Source organism: Terrapene carolina, unplaced genomic scaffold, assembly GCF_002925995.2.
Source record: "Terrapene carolina triunguis isolate 2854851 unplaced genomic scaffold, T_m_triunguis-2.0 Scaffold210, whole genome shotgun sequence".
In the NCBI taxonomy this organism is placed as follows: Eukaryota; Metazoa; Chordata; order Testudines; family Emydidae; genus Terrapene; species Terrapene triunguis.
In genome coordinates, this window is record NW_020664561.1 from 27,262,785 (window position 1) to 27,276,996 (window position 14,212).

The 14,212-nt window shown below is 48.9% G+C and overlaps 1 protein-coding gene across 2 annotated transcripts in view; it reads right to left on the reverse strand.

The window, feature by feature from the left end:
• The window catches only part of LOC112115847 (protein FAM102B), a 45,079-nt gene extending 36,830 nt beyond the window's left edge, over positions 1–8,249 (reverse strand). For both annotated transcript variants that reach the window (XM_024213043.2, XM_024213042.2), the window contains exon 1: positions 7,952–8,249. In XM_024213043.2, coding sequence (XP_024068811.1) covers positions 7,952–8,100 — 149 coding nt within the window. In that variant the 5' untranslated portion in view covers positions 8,101–8,249. The remainder of the gene's footprint in view (positions 1–7,951) is intronic.
• Positions 8,250–14,212: the final 5,963 nt, after the last annotated feature.

Genomic DNA, 14,212 nt, shown 5'->3' on the forward strand with positions numbered 1-14,212 from the left:
GGGGCTCGCCGCTCCCCCCCCCCGGCGGCCGGAGCGCCGTGCCGCCCCGCCCCCCTCCAGGTGCCGCCCCAAGCACCAGCTTGGTGGGCTGGTGCCTGGAGCCGGCCCTGATTATGATAGTCTTTAATTACATAACGTACTATTTTTTCCATTCAGTGCAGTGGACCTACTCTGGAGATAAACCAGAGTTATGCAGTGAAGAAGACTGTTGTCTGTAGGACTCCTGTTTCATTTGTTGCAGAAGTTGGAAGATGTGTAGTCAAGAGAAAGGAAGACTTGTGATTACAGCAATTGAATGCTGCCCTGGAGAACTGGATTCTATTCCTGCTTCTGCCACATTGTAGACAATGTTTTAAGTTGATGTAACTTACATCGCTCAAGGGGTGAGTTACATCAACTTAAGTGGTAGGGTAGACAAGCCCTAAGTCTTCACTAATGTACATATTGTACAATTACTCCTGGGGGAATTCTGCACCACTGCGCAATGCAGAATTTTGCAGAAATTAATGTTGCGTGCACAGAATTTCCTTTCTCCCACAGAAATGGGTTGCAGTGCTTCTGGCCACCACTAGGGGTCACTGGACACAGCAGAGCCCAGCTTGCACATAGAAGACACTGCCGGGGGAGTGGGGGGGACGGGAGGGAGCTAGAGTGTTCCCGGCAGCTACAGTTCCCCACGTGCCCTGAGGGAAGGAGACAGCAGGGATCCAGCATCAGGCTGTTTCTCCCTATGGATCCCTGGTCTCTGGAGGGGAGGGGGGTAGGTGTCTGGGCTCTGGAGGGTGAGGGGGTGCAGGTGTTTTGGCTGGAGGGAGAACTGTGGCTGGGCTCTGGGGGGAGGGGTTGTGGGTGACTGGCCCCCGAGCTGGCCTCTGGGGGGAAAGAGGGCAGAGAAACAGGAACTGGGTAGTCATAGGGGTTTCTTTAACTCTGTACTCCTGGGGGAATTTTTGTGTGTCTCTGTATTTTTACAGACATACTTGCTGATAGGTATTTTGAAATAAATTACCAAAATAATTGAAACTAGTGTGATTATGTAATGTTAACTTGACAAATAACATTTGCAGAATTTTAAAATATTGTGGGCAGAAATTTTTAATTTTTTGGCGCAGAATGCCTCCAGGAATATACAATGAAGAGATAACAGTGCTGAAGAATAAATATTTTCCAATAGCCTGAACTTTTACCTGACATGTCCATTTTCCCCTTTTGCTCAGTAGGACTACTGACATATGAAAGTGTTTGCAGGATCAGGGCTTTAATCGGTAACATAATACAATTTAGCAAGACAGTTTGTGGATATAAGACTAGTTGGATCCATTTGGCTTATAACACATATACACAAGGGCGGCAAGTTATATGGGCCCATGGTGCCCGGGCTCCAGCAATATTCAGGGCCCGGGGGGCCCAGCTCCACCAATGTTTGGGGCTGGGACTCTCCCCCAGCCACGCCTGCCACCCCCAAGCGCCTCCCTCGAGTGTCCCCCAGCCCCCACTTGCTGCCCCCACGCATCTCCCCTGGGTCCCAAAGTGTCCCAGCCTCTCCCCTGCAGCTCCATGCTGACTCTGCTCTTCTGGCTCCCGGCATCAACTGCCGCCACAGGGTCCTAGTGCCCACCATCCACTAGTGGCAGGGCAGGCTGCCCTTACCCTGCCCTTCCGCCTCAGACCCTTCCCTTTTCCAGTAGGACCCTCCACCAGCACCTCCCCGTTGCCCGCAGGCACTGCTCCTGCCCCATGCTGGGCAAGGGGCAGCCTCATCCCCTACCCCGAGGGAGGCTATAGTGAGGGGCAGCAGAAGGGGAGGAGGCCACACGTGATGGCAGCCCCCACCCCACACCCACCACAGGGGAGGCAAGAGGGCTTCCTGGACCTGAGAGGGGCCCTAGGAGCATGTGCAGTGACAGTGGTGCGGGGTGAGTGTGCTGCCGGGGGTGAGAGGGGGCCCCTCCCCCAGAGCTCACTGCTGCCAACAGGGAGAGGGCTGGGGGGAATCCTCCTCTCTGGCCCCACCCCTGGGGCTGCCTGCCTGCACCCCAAACTCATCCCCAGCCCTGCCCCACCCCAGAGCCCTCACCCCCCGCACTCCAACCCTCTGCCCTAGCCCTGAGCCTCTCCAATGCCCCAAACTGCTCATCCTGAGCCCCAGAGCCCTCATCCCCCCCACACCCTAACCCTCTGCCCTTGCCCTGAGCCCCCTTCTGCATAATGAACCCCTCATCCCCAGCCCCACCCCAACCCTCTGCCCTAGCCCTGAGCCCCCTCCCACAGCCCAAATCCCTCATCCCCAGCCCCACCCCACAGCCCTCACCTCTGCACCCCCTCCCATCCCCAAACTCCCTCCCCGACCCTGCACCCCCTCACCCTTAACACACACCACCTCCTGCCCCCAAACTCCCTCCCAGAGCCTGGACCCCTCACCCCCTCCTGCACACCCACCCCCTGCCCCAGCCCGGAGTCTGCACCCAGCACCCGAACTCCGTCCCAGAGCCTGCACCCCTACCCCCTTCCCACACACACCCTCATACCCCCAAACTCCCTCCCAGAGCCTGCACCCCTCACCCCCTCCTGCACCGCCTAGAGCCTACACCCAAACTCTGTCCCAGAGCCTGCACCCTTATCCCCTGCTCAAGCCCAGGGCCTGCACCCCAGACCTCCTCCCCCCACCCAAACTCTCTCCCAGAGCCTTAGGCAGGTGGGGGGTGGGTTCTGGGCACCACCAAAATTTCTATAAACCTGCCACCCCTGCATATACACCTCTACCCCGATATAACGCTGTCCTCAGGAGCCAAAAAAAATCTTACTGTGTTATAGGTGAAACCGCGTTATATCGAACTTGCTTTGATCTGCCGGAGTGCGCAGTCCCACCCCCCCGGAGCACTGCTTTACCGCGTTATATCCGGATTTGTGTTATATTGGGGTAGAAGTGTACACTGTATTTTATGTCACATTTTGTCAACATCTAATGCTATCTTAAGATGTTGATGTATATTTGGCTCTTTTGTGATCTCATGTTTGAAGAATAAGTGTTGGGAAGGAAGTGAAAGGCATTTACAAAGCTGTTTTACAGTTCTGAATAAGACTGTTCTTAAAAAGGGAAGATTTCCAAAGACACAGATGGCAGTTAAGAACCCAACTCCCAGTCAGTGGGACTGGAGCACCTAGCCCCATTAAGTTTCTCCCCAAGCAATTATGTTACCAGATATTGGGTGAACACTTAAAAAAAGGCTGCATAGCCAACAATACGGTTAATTTATGACACATATACAAAATTCTCAAAATATTTTAAATCATTCTCTGAAACATTTAACAGGCTTCCCTGAACATCTTAAAATGCTATAAAGTTAACTATTTTGAGCACATGATTACCAACTCTTAAATACTAGTGCAGTTTGCATTTTATCACATTAAACAATAGCAAGACAATGCTCATTTAAAAAATAAAGACTAAGCTAGTTTGAAAATTCTGCTGAATACTCGAACCCCTTCATGTTATTGGTACTTGTCACTGTCGGAGACAGGATACTGAGCTAGGTGGGCCATTGGTCTGACCCAGTACCGAAGTTCTTATATTTTTATTGAAACAATTTGAGTTCACCTATGTAGGAATAAAGCAATTCATTCTGGAGCCAATAGCACGGACACTCCCTAAATTGGCATAAAAAGAACTACTGCAAAGGAATTCTATACCTTCCTCTACAAGTGCAGCAACATCTTTGTGACGCATCCAACTCTGCCGGCCAAAATTTTAGAGACCCGCACTCTGGTTTCCTGTAATATGAGCACATAACTTACTGCTCGATTCCATTTTAAAACCACACTCCAAAGAAGAAGAAAAAAAAATAACTAAGGAGGCTCATCCTCTCGGGTCCCAATCTTGCAATTCAGTGCATACTGGTGGATCCCTGCTCCCCCCGGGGAGCCCCACTAAATTCCTTAAGAGCTGCCCAAGTACATCACATTGCAGGATCAAGACCTAAGGCCCCTCACTCTGCAAACACTTAGACACATGCTTAACTCACATATGAAAAGTTAAGAATATGTGTTTTCAAGATTGGGGTCTCACTTTGACATCACATAGTGCTAAGGGTGTAAGGTAAAGGAAGGACAAGGCTTACAATATATGCATCTGCTTGGTTGTAGTCTATTGTCTTTTAACAAAGATTTCCCAGATGATATACATCAACTAGAGAAAGTGACTAAGGCTCTGTCTGCACTACAGAGACTATAGCAGCACAGCTATGGTGCTGTAACTATGCTGGCAAAACTCCATGGTGTAGATGCCGCCTATCATGATGGAAGGGGTTTTTCTGTCATTGTAGGAACACCCTTGCCCCGAGTGACAGGGTTAGGTCGGCATAGCTATGGCACTCAGGGATGTGGATCATGCACACCTCTGAGTGCCATAGCTACATTGACCTAAATTTTAAGTGTAGACCAGGCCTAAGACAGTAGCATCTGCCTATAACAGTAATGGGATGTTAGCACCTAAAGTAATCAGCACATGAAAATTATCATCTGTTACTGCTAAAGCAAAATAATTCAGTAGTGTGTTAAACAGAAAGGAGATGAGAGTAAAGTGTTGCTGGTCTGAAGTCCCTACTCCCACCAAAGAAAACCCCAACAAACATCCCAGTCACTTGGGACTACACTTCTGTGTAAGGTTACAGTTGATTCAGAAGTGCACGGTCCAAAACTCCATTTTGGTAAAATTGTCTGTGATGCTGGCAGACCCGGTGCCAGCTCATGCCAAGGCCCCAGGCCTAACAGAAGACTGTTTAACGCATGGGTGGAAACCAGTCTGGTTTACTTGGGGGTTAGTATAGTAAAAACAGATATTAGTATAATAAAAATGTGTTTAGACTTTATGAAATGCTAGTAGGCTGCATGTATTAATCCTACTTATAATATCTGTATCCATGCTATAAGGTAATACTTATGTGTGTGCTCTATAACTGTAAATTTTTTGTTCTGAAACTCTGGAACTCAACCGGGTGGGGTGGGGAATTAAAAAAAACCCACTTTACTTAATACAAAATGCTGGATTCCTACAGAAGGCGTCCTCTCCTGATCCTCAGGAAGGATTACTGAGTCCAAATGGGCCACTGTAAAACAAAGACTTTGTCAATTGCTCCACCCCTGAAGAGGTTATATGCAGAACCGCTCATCCAATCAGCTTGAATTCTATGGAAGGGGGGATTAAAATCCCTTAACAGAAGGAATTGGGGTCTCTTTATGCTATCTGGACTCTGACTGACTAAGATTCCTAAACATAAGCAAGAGATCCCCATGTTGCTTGGCATGGGTCAGCCCTAACGGATACATAGAGCTGCTCATTATATAAACTTATATAACCCTTTTAAATCTAAGACTGTATTTCAATTGTGTGTGTACATTTCCTGTTTTAACCTTGTAAATAATTATCCTATTTCTTTTCTTAGTTAATAAATCTTTAGTTAATTTATTACAGGATTGGCTACAGGCACTCTCTTTGATTTGAGATCTGAGTACAACTGATCTGGGGTAAGTGACCTGTCCTTTGGGACTGGAAGTAACCTGAACATTGTGATTTCTGGTGTAAAGTGACTATCTGTCACAGAGTCAAGCTTGCCTGGGTGGCAAGACAGATTGGAATGCCCAAGAGGACTGTCTGTAACTCCCTGTTAAGGCTGTATAGTGCCTGAGGTGTTTGCTTAGATTTCACTAGCCCAGTAACAAGTGTAGAGAGCTCACAAATAGGTTGGGGTTTGTGCCCTGCTTCTTAAGAGTCTGCCTGGAGGTTGGTATTCTCACTTATGAGCCACTCCAGGCAGCATAACTTTATCCTCATAAAACATTTCCATCCACAGAATCAAAACAGATAATTCAGTAAAGTCTGTGACTAACATATATGGTAATTTAATAATAAGCACTGAATGGCAATATAATTTTTTACACTGATTTCTAGCTGTCCAGCCTTGAAAAGTTTCAGCAAGTAATCATTTTTGTAATGACATTAAAGCAAAGAGGTAATCCATGTCATGGACAAATAATATATTGGGGCTGGATATTTATTCTCTCAAGGATTTACTGAAGAAGCTGACAAGCCAAAATAGAAAAAAAATTATAACTGCCAATGCTGCAACTTCCACCTGGTATTTGAAAAGATAAAAATCAAGTTATGTTCTGTCTCACGTACTATCAGCAGCAAATAAATATTCTACAGTCAGAACTGAGCTGACAGTTCTGTTCCTGATGTATGAGGCAAAAAGGAATCCAGCTGTCTTTCCACAGCTGCATTTGCTCTGCAGTTTGACAAATGGAATTATTCCTGTTAAGTACATGGCTCAGACACATACAAGAAATAAGATGCCATTTTTCTATGGACACTTTTATGTTAAATACTTTTACTGTGATTCGCAAATACATAAAAAAGTGAAAAGTGGTAGTAAAGTATCAAACAGAAGAAGAGTACAGTATAGGCTGCCTTAAATCAGATTATTAATGGACACTGCTGACTGCAACCATGTGTTACACTAACTGGGTTGCAGAAGCCTGAATATTCTTATTTCCACTCTTTTACATAGAATGGGTAAACTGTCCTTCCTTTCTAGTCATATTATGTTATATAAATTAACTCTAGTCAGAATTTTCTTTAAAAAAGTCTGCACAGGAAAAAACAGTACATAGTCAAGTTACATTAGGCGCTAATTTTCTTGGCTTTCTGTCTACAATATTTCAGCAGACAGACTTCCATATTCTTATTCCATTAACATTCTTGTTGATAGATATGGAAGAGACTGGAAAAAAAAACACTAATGTGACTACAGTAAATAAGTCTACATTCCCATGAGCTTTTAAAATCAATATAACTTTGCCCTTACTGAAGAGTCCATGCTTTAGAACAGCATGACTCTTACTTAGAGAGACAGTGTGTCCGTATGTGTGTACACTATTACTTTCTAACCGAGGAAATAAACAGAAATTTGGGGAAGCACGTATTGCAAATCACTTTATCTAGTTGAAGCCTATCCAAGCCTTTTCTAGCTTCTTCCAAGCTGTTGCATCACACTAAATGCCATGTCTATATAAGAAGATAAGAGATGCTCTAAAGCCCATTGCTAAATGCCAACAAAACTTGCAAGACATTTTTTTTTTTTAAAGCTTCAGGGATGGACACCTCACTTCTGAGTCACCTAATCTTTCTGCAGTGGTTCATTAATGGCCATTTCAAAATACGTAATCTAATCATAAGCAGTAAATAATTTAAGAGCAAGTCCACAATGACGAAGCTCCAAAGGTAAAGTGCTGCTGTCACCTTTGTGCAAGGAAAGTAGTATACTGCATGCTTAAGTTTAGTACACTGCACTGTATACCCCCATAACCCAGCCAAAATAAGAGCCCTGAAAATCTGCGGGTATCCGCGGACCACGTTTGCGGTTCACTGATCGGATGCTGATACACATTTTGTATCCGCGCCGGACTCTAGTAATCATCAAGGATATTCAATAAAGGGCTCAACTGCTTGCTCTTACGTGTTTCTAAGTTCAGAAGCTTGCTAGAAACCAACAGAAAGCGACTAGGAGATGGATGTCATTGTTACCTTCTTTGCAAATGTAGTTACCATGGTACATACACTAGAGATAAAGCAGCAGAGTGACAACTCATAAGTGATGTACTTACAGCGCGGGCTGGTGGGTGAAGGGGGTTATAAGCTTTTAATTCTGAGCAGAGGATATTGCTTTTATCGCAAGGCGACAGAGACAGAGGGCTGCAAGGCTGCTGGGGCGGGGGGCCGGCATTTGGAGGCAGAAGGGCTGCACAGCGGCGGGTTTGCAAGGCGCTCCGGAGGAAGGCGGCTGCACGGGTCTCTGTGGCGGGGATGGGCTTTCATGCCGACGGGGGAGGTCTGCATGCACCGCTCGCCTGACTGGTGCCAGGGGCCGGGGCGCGCAGGGGGCCAGGCACCTACCGGGAGGACTCCCCGCTGAAGCTGCCGCCGTCCAGCAGCCGCACCTTGCAGAAGAGGATGCCGTTGACGAAGGGCACGGACGAGAGCTCGTCCAGCTCCAGCTCCACGCGGAACTTGAACTTCTTCTTCTTCATCATCATGAAGGCCATGGGCGGGGGCCGGGGAGCCTCCGGCCGGGCCCTCAGCGCCTCGCCCCGGCCGGCCGCCGCCCGCCTGCCGCGCTCATGGCTGCTGGGACGGGCACACCCGCCCCCTGCCCACGGTGCTGCCCACCCGGCTCCCAACGGCGCCTCCTACTGCCGCCCGCCCGAGCCGCTTACATGGCAGCCGCCGCCGCCTCCCTTTCAAACCAACCCGCCTCCGCTGTCCGAGGGGAGGGGCAGCGACGCTGCGCCCCAGCCGGGGCTGCAAAGCCCTGCGCTGCTGCCGAGCCGCGCGGCCGCCGTGCGACACTCGCCCGGCGGGCGGGCGCCCCCAGCGGCCCCGGCCCGCCGCGCACCCAGCCGAGAGGAGGAGGGAGAAATAGGGCGGGCGGGCGCCTCAACGCACTAAGCACACGGCGGGGTGCTGGGGGGAGGGAGGTGCTGGAGGCGGCGGCGGAACCGCTCTGGGGCCGGCGGCGGGGCTCCCCGGACTGGGCCCAGCGGTCCGCATGCGACTGCTCCCCTGCGTCCTCAGCCCGGTGCAACGCACTGCTCCGCCGCCGGGCTGCTGCGCGGGGGCCCAGCACGTGAAACCCTGCCCGGTGGGCACCTGCCCCGGGGGTGTGCGATCAGAGAAATCTTCAATCCACGGAAAACCTTCCCCGCCCCTGCAAAGCCTCCACGACCGCTTCATGTGGCCAATGGAAAGCATAGATTGGGGGGCGGGGGTGATTATCTACAGCTTAAAATGCTGGCAGGTGCTTGACCGAGCACGTCCAACGTTATGAGTACCACTGGGGATCGCAGTAGTAGAAAACAATTTAGGATGATCACACATAGACAACAAGTGTCCATTGGCGTTTCCAAATGTAGGCCACCATCTTACGAAGACTATGCTTGCACTTTATGCCTGCGAATAGACCCACTGAAGTCTTATTTAACAAGGTCCCACCACTCAGCAGAGTTGACCAGCTGCAGAGGAAGCAGCAGGTTGTATCCCTTTCAGCAGCATAAAGCACTTGCTATGTGCTGGTGATCTTTCAGTGTTTCCCAGTGCATTTTGTTGGGGGTGGTGCATAGGGTTACCATATGTCCAGATTTCCCCGGACATGTCCGGCTTTTTGGTTGTTAAATGGCTGTCCGGGAGGAATTTTTAAATATCTAAAAAAGTCCGGGTTTTTCGATATTTAAAAATCCCTCCCGGCCGGACGGCATATGGTAACCCTGACGGAGCAAGCCTCTGAGCGCCCGACCTAGGACTGCAAGGCTCGGAGAGGTTCTTCGCCGAGGAGCCGCTAGGGGTTCTGTTGAGCTCGGCGCCACGTTCACAGCTGGGCGCTCCTTGAACCCGGACCCATCCAGGGCCCCCCGGTCCCAGCCCCGGGTGGCAAGTGCCAAGGCCCTGATGCCCTGCCCTGCCCGAGCTGCAGCCGCGCCAAGGAGCGTCTGAGGGCTGCAGGCAGCGCTGGAGCTGCCGGGGCTGCCGGAGGATGAGTCGGAGCCGGCCCCGCACCAGCGGGCTGAGCGGGGAGTTGTCCCGGGAGAAGTTTCCCTGGGCACCCAAGTCCGTAACCTCCCTCCGTGCGGTGCCCAAGCCCATAATCTCCCTCCCTGCGGCGCCGCCAGCACGGGTGCCCTCGGGCTCCCAGCTTTCTGCCGACCGGAGCGGAGCCTGCAAGGAAACTTCTCCCGGGACAACTCCCCGCTCAGCCTGCTGGTGTGGGGCCAGCTCCAACTCATCCTCCGGCAGCTCCAGCGCTGCCTGTAGCCCTCGGATACTCTCTGGCGCGGCTGCAGCTCGGGCAGGGCAGCGCGTCAGGGCCGAGCTCTCACAAAGGAGGCTGCCTGGCGAGGGGAGGGAACGGGGGGTTTCCTCCTCTCCCTTCCAGCTGCCGCATTGCACCCGCCAAGGCAGCGAGCGGGACAAGGGAGCCTCCCGCAGCCACGACAGGAGGGAGGGAGATTCCGGGAGTGGCGGACCCTGCAGCCCCTAGGGCCAGGTGCAGCTCCCCAGCTGGAGCGGGAGGGGTTGCACCAGTGACTTCAGGTGGGGTCGGGGCTTCCACTCCCTGGTACCCCACACAAGTCAAGAGCAACTCTCCCCTCCCCCCTTCAGTGAAGCAAGGGCGGGGGTAAATTTAAAACTGGATCCTGCCACATCTTGTGCAGTGTGGGCCCAACCCTCTGCCCCTCCACTGTCTGGACAGAGAACATGGTGGGGGCAGTTAGGGTCGGGGGTCTCAGGAGGGGGCAGTCAGGGGACAAGGAGCAGGGAGGCTTAGATAGGGGGTGGGGTCCTGGGGGGCAGTTAGGGGCAGGGGTCCCAGGAGGGGGCAGTCAGGGGACAAGGGGCGGGGGGGGGGGGTTGGAGGTTCTGAGGGGGGCAGTCCGGGGGCGGGAAGAGGGAGGGAGTGGATGGGGGTGGGGCTAGGGCGGGGCTCCCCCGTCCTCTTTTTTGATTGTTGAAATATGGTAACCCTAGTGGTGCAGCTCACTGTCCCCACCAGAGAAACAAAGCCCATTATTTTCATAATGGTGACAATTTTAAAATGTATTATTCTGTAGAAGTTAAGAAAAATAAAACAGATCTGAGTTCAGTTAGAGGGTATCGTTCACAATTTTACTTTATTCTTGTGAGCAGATTAGCAGTTGAAACTTCAACTCTGAAACATCTAGACTCCTTGGAGCTCTAGGTTCAAATCTTGGCAGAGTCCAGTTCTTTATCTTTCTATAGCAGCTTACTCTGTGTAAGGCTGGCACTTTAAAAATACATATATTTTTGCTCCAATTTCTGACCCCTATGTCCTATTCTGACTCTGTCACCTATCTGCCAGCAGTAAGTTACCAGTAACAGCTATCCAGGGCCTTGCAGGTTGGCTTCCCAGTGGAGGGGAAAATCAGTGACACTGAGTTACGTATAAGCCATGTAACTTGTTTTATTCACACATATACATCAGTCCTTGCACAAAGGGAATCGTACCACACAGCATTTTTTCCTAAGACTGAACATTTGCTCACATACTAGGAAGAACAACTTGTAAGATGGTGTAACACCACCATCAGGTGACACCTGCTGTAATATAATGTTATGCTGGACAAAACCTAGTTGAAGCTGGTGCGTGTAATATCAGCCAGGATAAACGTATAAAGCAATTGAGCCCCTTTATGGAATAGATAGCTGGAACAATAGGCGCCTCTGCCCCAAACTCAGGCTACATGTAAGGCTAGAGTAGAAATTGAGCCAGGCAGACCAAAGGGTTTACCAAGAGTCTGGTAACAAACACAGCAGTGGTAAATTATTGAAGCACTGTGCATGTGTGTGTGTGAGGGAGAATCACCCCAGACTCAGTGAAAGCAGTAGAGAGCCAGGGCCAGTCAGAGGAGGAGGTATAGCGTGACCCTGAGAAAAAAGTTAGAGTGCTTTTGGGTAAAGTGCTGGCTGGAAAGATGGTTGGAAGCTATAAGAAGCAGGTTGGCTTATGGAGTGGGGGCATTCCTAGTCAGTCTATAGGAGAACTGAGGAAGAGCTGCAAGGAGCAGGGAGGCTGTGGCAAGGAAGCACCTGGTGTACAGGAAAGATAGCTATTGCATTTATGTTGAACCGTTATATTTCTGGGTTTGCTAAAGATTATTAGAACAATCTAGAAATGGTGCCTTAAGGAGAGATCCTGAACAGACTCTGGGTCTGCTGTTTAATTCTTCCTGCACTGGGGAGACAGACCAGCAGCCTACACAGGTCAAAAGGTTTCTGTTTAAAAACATGCAAATTAAGACAAGGAAAATTCTATTATAATTTAATGATGTACATGTAGGTCTAATGTGAGTAATCTACAATTATTTTCTCTCCATATTATAGAATAAGCTTCTAGGACCTGATGTAAAGCCCACTGAAGTTGATGGAAATATGTCCCATGATTTCAGTAGGCCTTGGATCAAGGCCTGGCATAGCTCAGTAAAACATAATCAGCTTCTTTACTGCTGACATATGTTCTCAGATCTCTGACTTGGAAAAATGTCTTTCATTTCCTAAGGGTACGTCTATGCTTACCTCCAGGTCCGGCGGTAAGCAATCGATCCCCGAAGTGCTCGCCGTCGACGCCGGTACTCCTGCTCCGCGAGAGGATAACGTGAATAACGTAGCTGAAGTTGCGTATCTTAGTTCGAAGTGGGGGGTTAGTGTGGACCAGCCCTTAGTATAGAGAAGATGGGTGAGGAGGTTATATCTTTTATTGGACCCACTTCTGTTGGTGAGAGAGACAAGCTTTTGAGCTACACAGAGCTCTTCTGCTGGTCTGGAAAAGCTCTGTATAGCTTGAAAACTTTTGTCTTTAACCTATAGAAGTTGGTCCAATAAAAGATATCACCTCACCTGCCTTGTCTCTCTAACATCTTTGGACCAACACAAGTATAACACTGCAGACATACCCTTAGTATGACCTTTCTGGCCAAAAGCGTCAAAATTAAAAATGTCAGAACTATGGATTTCTTAGTGTATTTAGAACCTTTAACCAAGAGGAAATCTCTTAAAACAACAAGAGAGATCTTTATCTTAAGTAAAGGAAAAATACTGTATGCAAAATGTAGCAACTTGAGATCAATATAAATGTACATTTGATTTAAAGCGTCACCTAATAATCTGTAAGAGTTAGAGCTCAAAAGCTTTATTTTAGGGAACCCTTGTAAGTGCTTAATATATTGGATGTGATTCAAGCAGGTATTTATTGTGGCTAATCCAGAAAAATTTAATGGCTCCAAATCCCACAGTCATATTAGATAGGATAAAAAAAAAGGGGGGGGGAGGAGAATATATCCTTGTGCTTCAGGTATAAGCCAATCACTAAGTGACAGGAGCCAGGAAGAAGTTTCCTCTATAAACAAGCTATTCTGTAACTGTACATGATTAGGTTTCTCACACCTTCCTCTGAAGCATCTAATACTGGCAACGGTCAGGATGCAGCATAGTAATTCCTATGTTTCTAAGTTCTGTGCACATTTTGCAAGTCAGAACAATATTTCAGATAGTAATTGATTTTAAGTGTACTAGTCTCATAAAAATGAAGTTGTAGTTTGCGAAGAATAAAAAAAAAATAAAAGAACTGGCTGAGGGACAACCTCACTACATTTAAAGCATGAATGTAAATGTAGAAGTAAAAAATGCCTTCGTGACTGAACTTAGCTCATTTTTAAAGAGTACACCATTAAGCCCCAACCCTGCAAACATTTATGCATGTTTAACTTTAAGCTCCCGAGTAGTGGCCAAAGTATCATGACCATAATGTTTTGCAGTTATTTAAAAAAAAAAAAAAAGTAAATTGTTTAAGGGTTTAATCTTGCAAGATTCTAAGTGTCCTCAAACAGTGCTTTGCAAGAGGTGCTCTGTATTTCACAGGAACATCCTCTGTATTAGGGACTCCCAAATCTGTAAGGGCCTGATCCTACACAAATTAAGCCTGTGAGAGTTTTGCCATTGACTTTGGTGGGAGCAAAATCAGGCCCACTCCGCATATACTACCATAAACTAAGGATAATATGAATTTCACATTACAATTTTACTTTTTACCTACTGATTTTTGTGGATTTCTATTTTAGTTGGACTGTAATCGCAACATAAGTGGGTAAACCAGTGACTATACTGTGGGACTGATGGCTTTGATAACTGGCTGACTAGCTAGTGACTGGAGTCAATAAAGCAGCCCTCCCAGTCAGGGCAGTGTGGCCCAATGGCCAGAGTCAATAAAGGCATCCACTTCTGGGGTACTGTGTAGCCTATTGGCTCATTGAGGAAGTGGGGCACCACCTAGAGGAGTGCGGCACCCAGGGTAGGGTGACAGGCCCTCCCTGCTCCTCCAAGTCCCAGCCCAGGGCCCTGGTGGTGCTGGGGATGCTCACCACAGAGTCAGCAGGGATCCTCCCAAAACACACTGACTGGTTCCCCGGTTCGCCCACCAGAGAAAAGTCTAAGTCTCCTGGGCTGCTTCATACCCTTTCTCCTTCAGCAATGCTCTACGGTTCCCCCAAGTGATGTAGCTCCAGCCAGCACAGTCTCTTCTCCTGGAGTCCATCTGGAGTGCTGCATGTCATTGCTCTGTAGCCAGGGCCTGTAGCAGCTCCCTGAAAA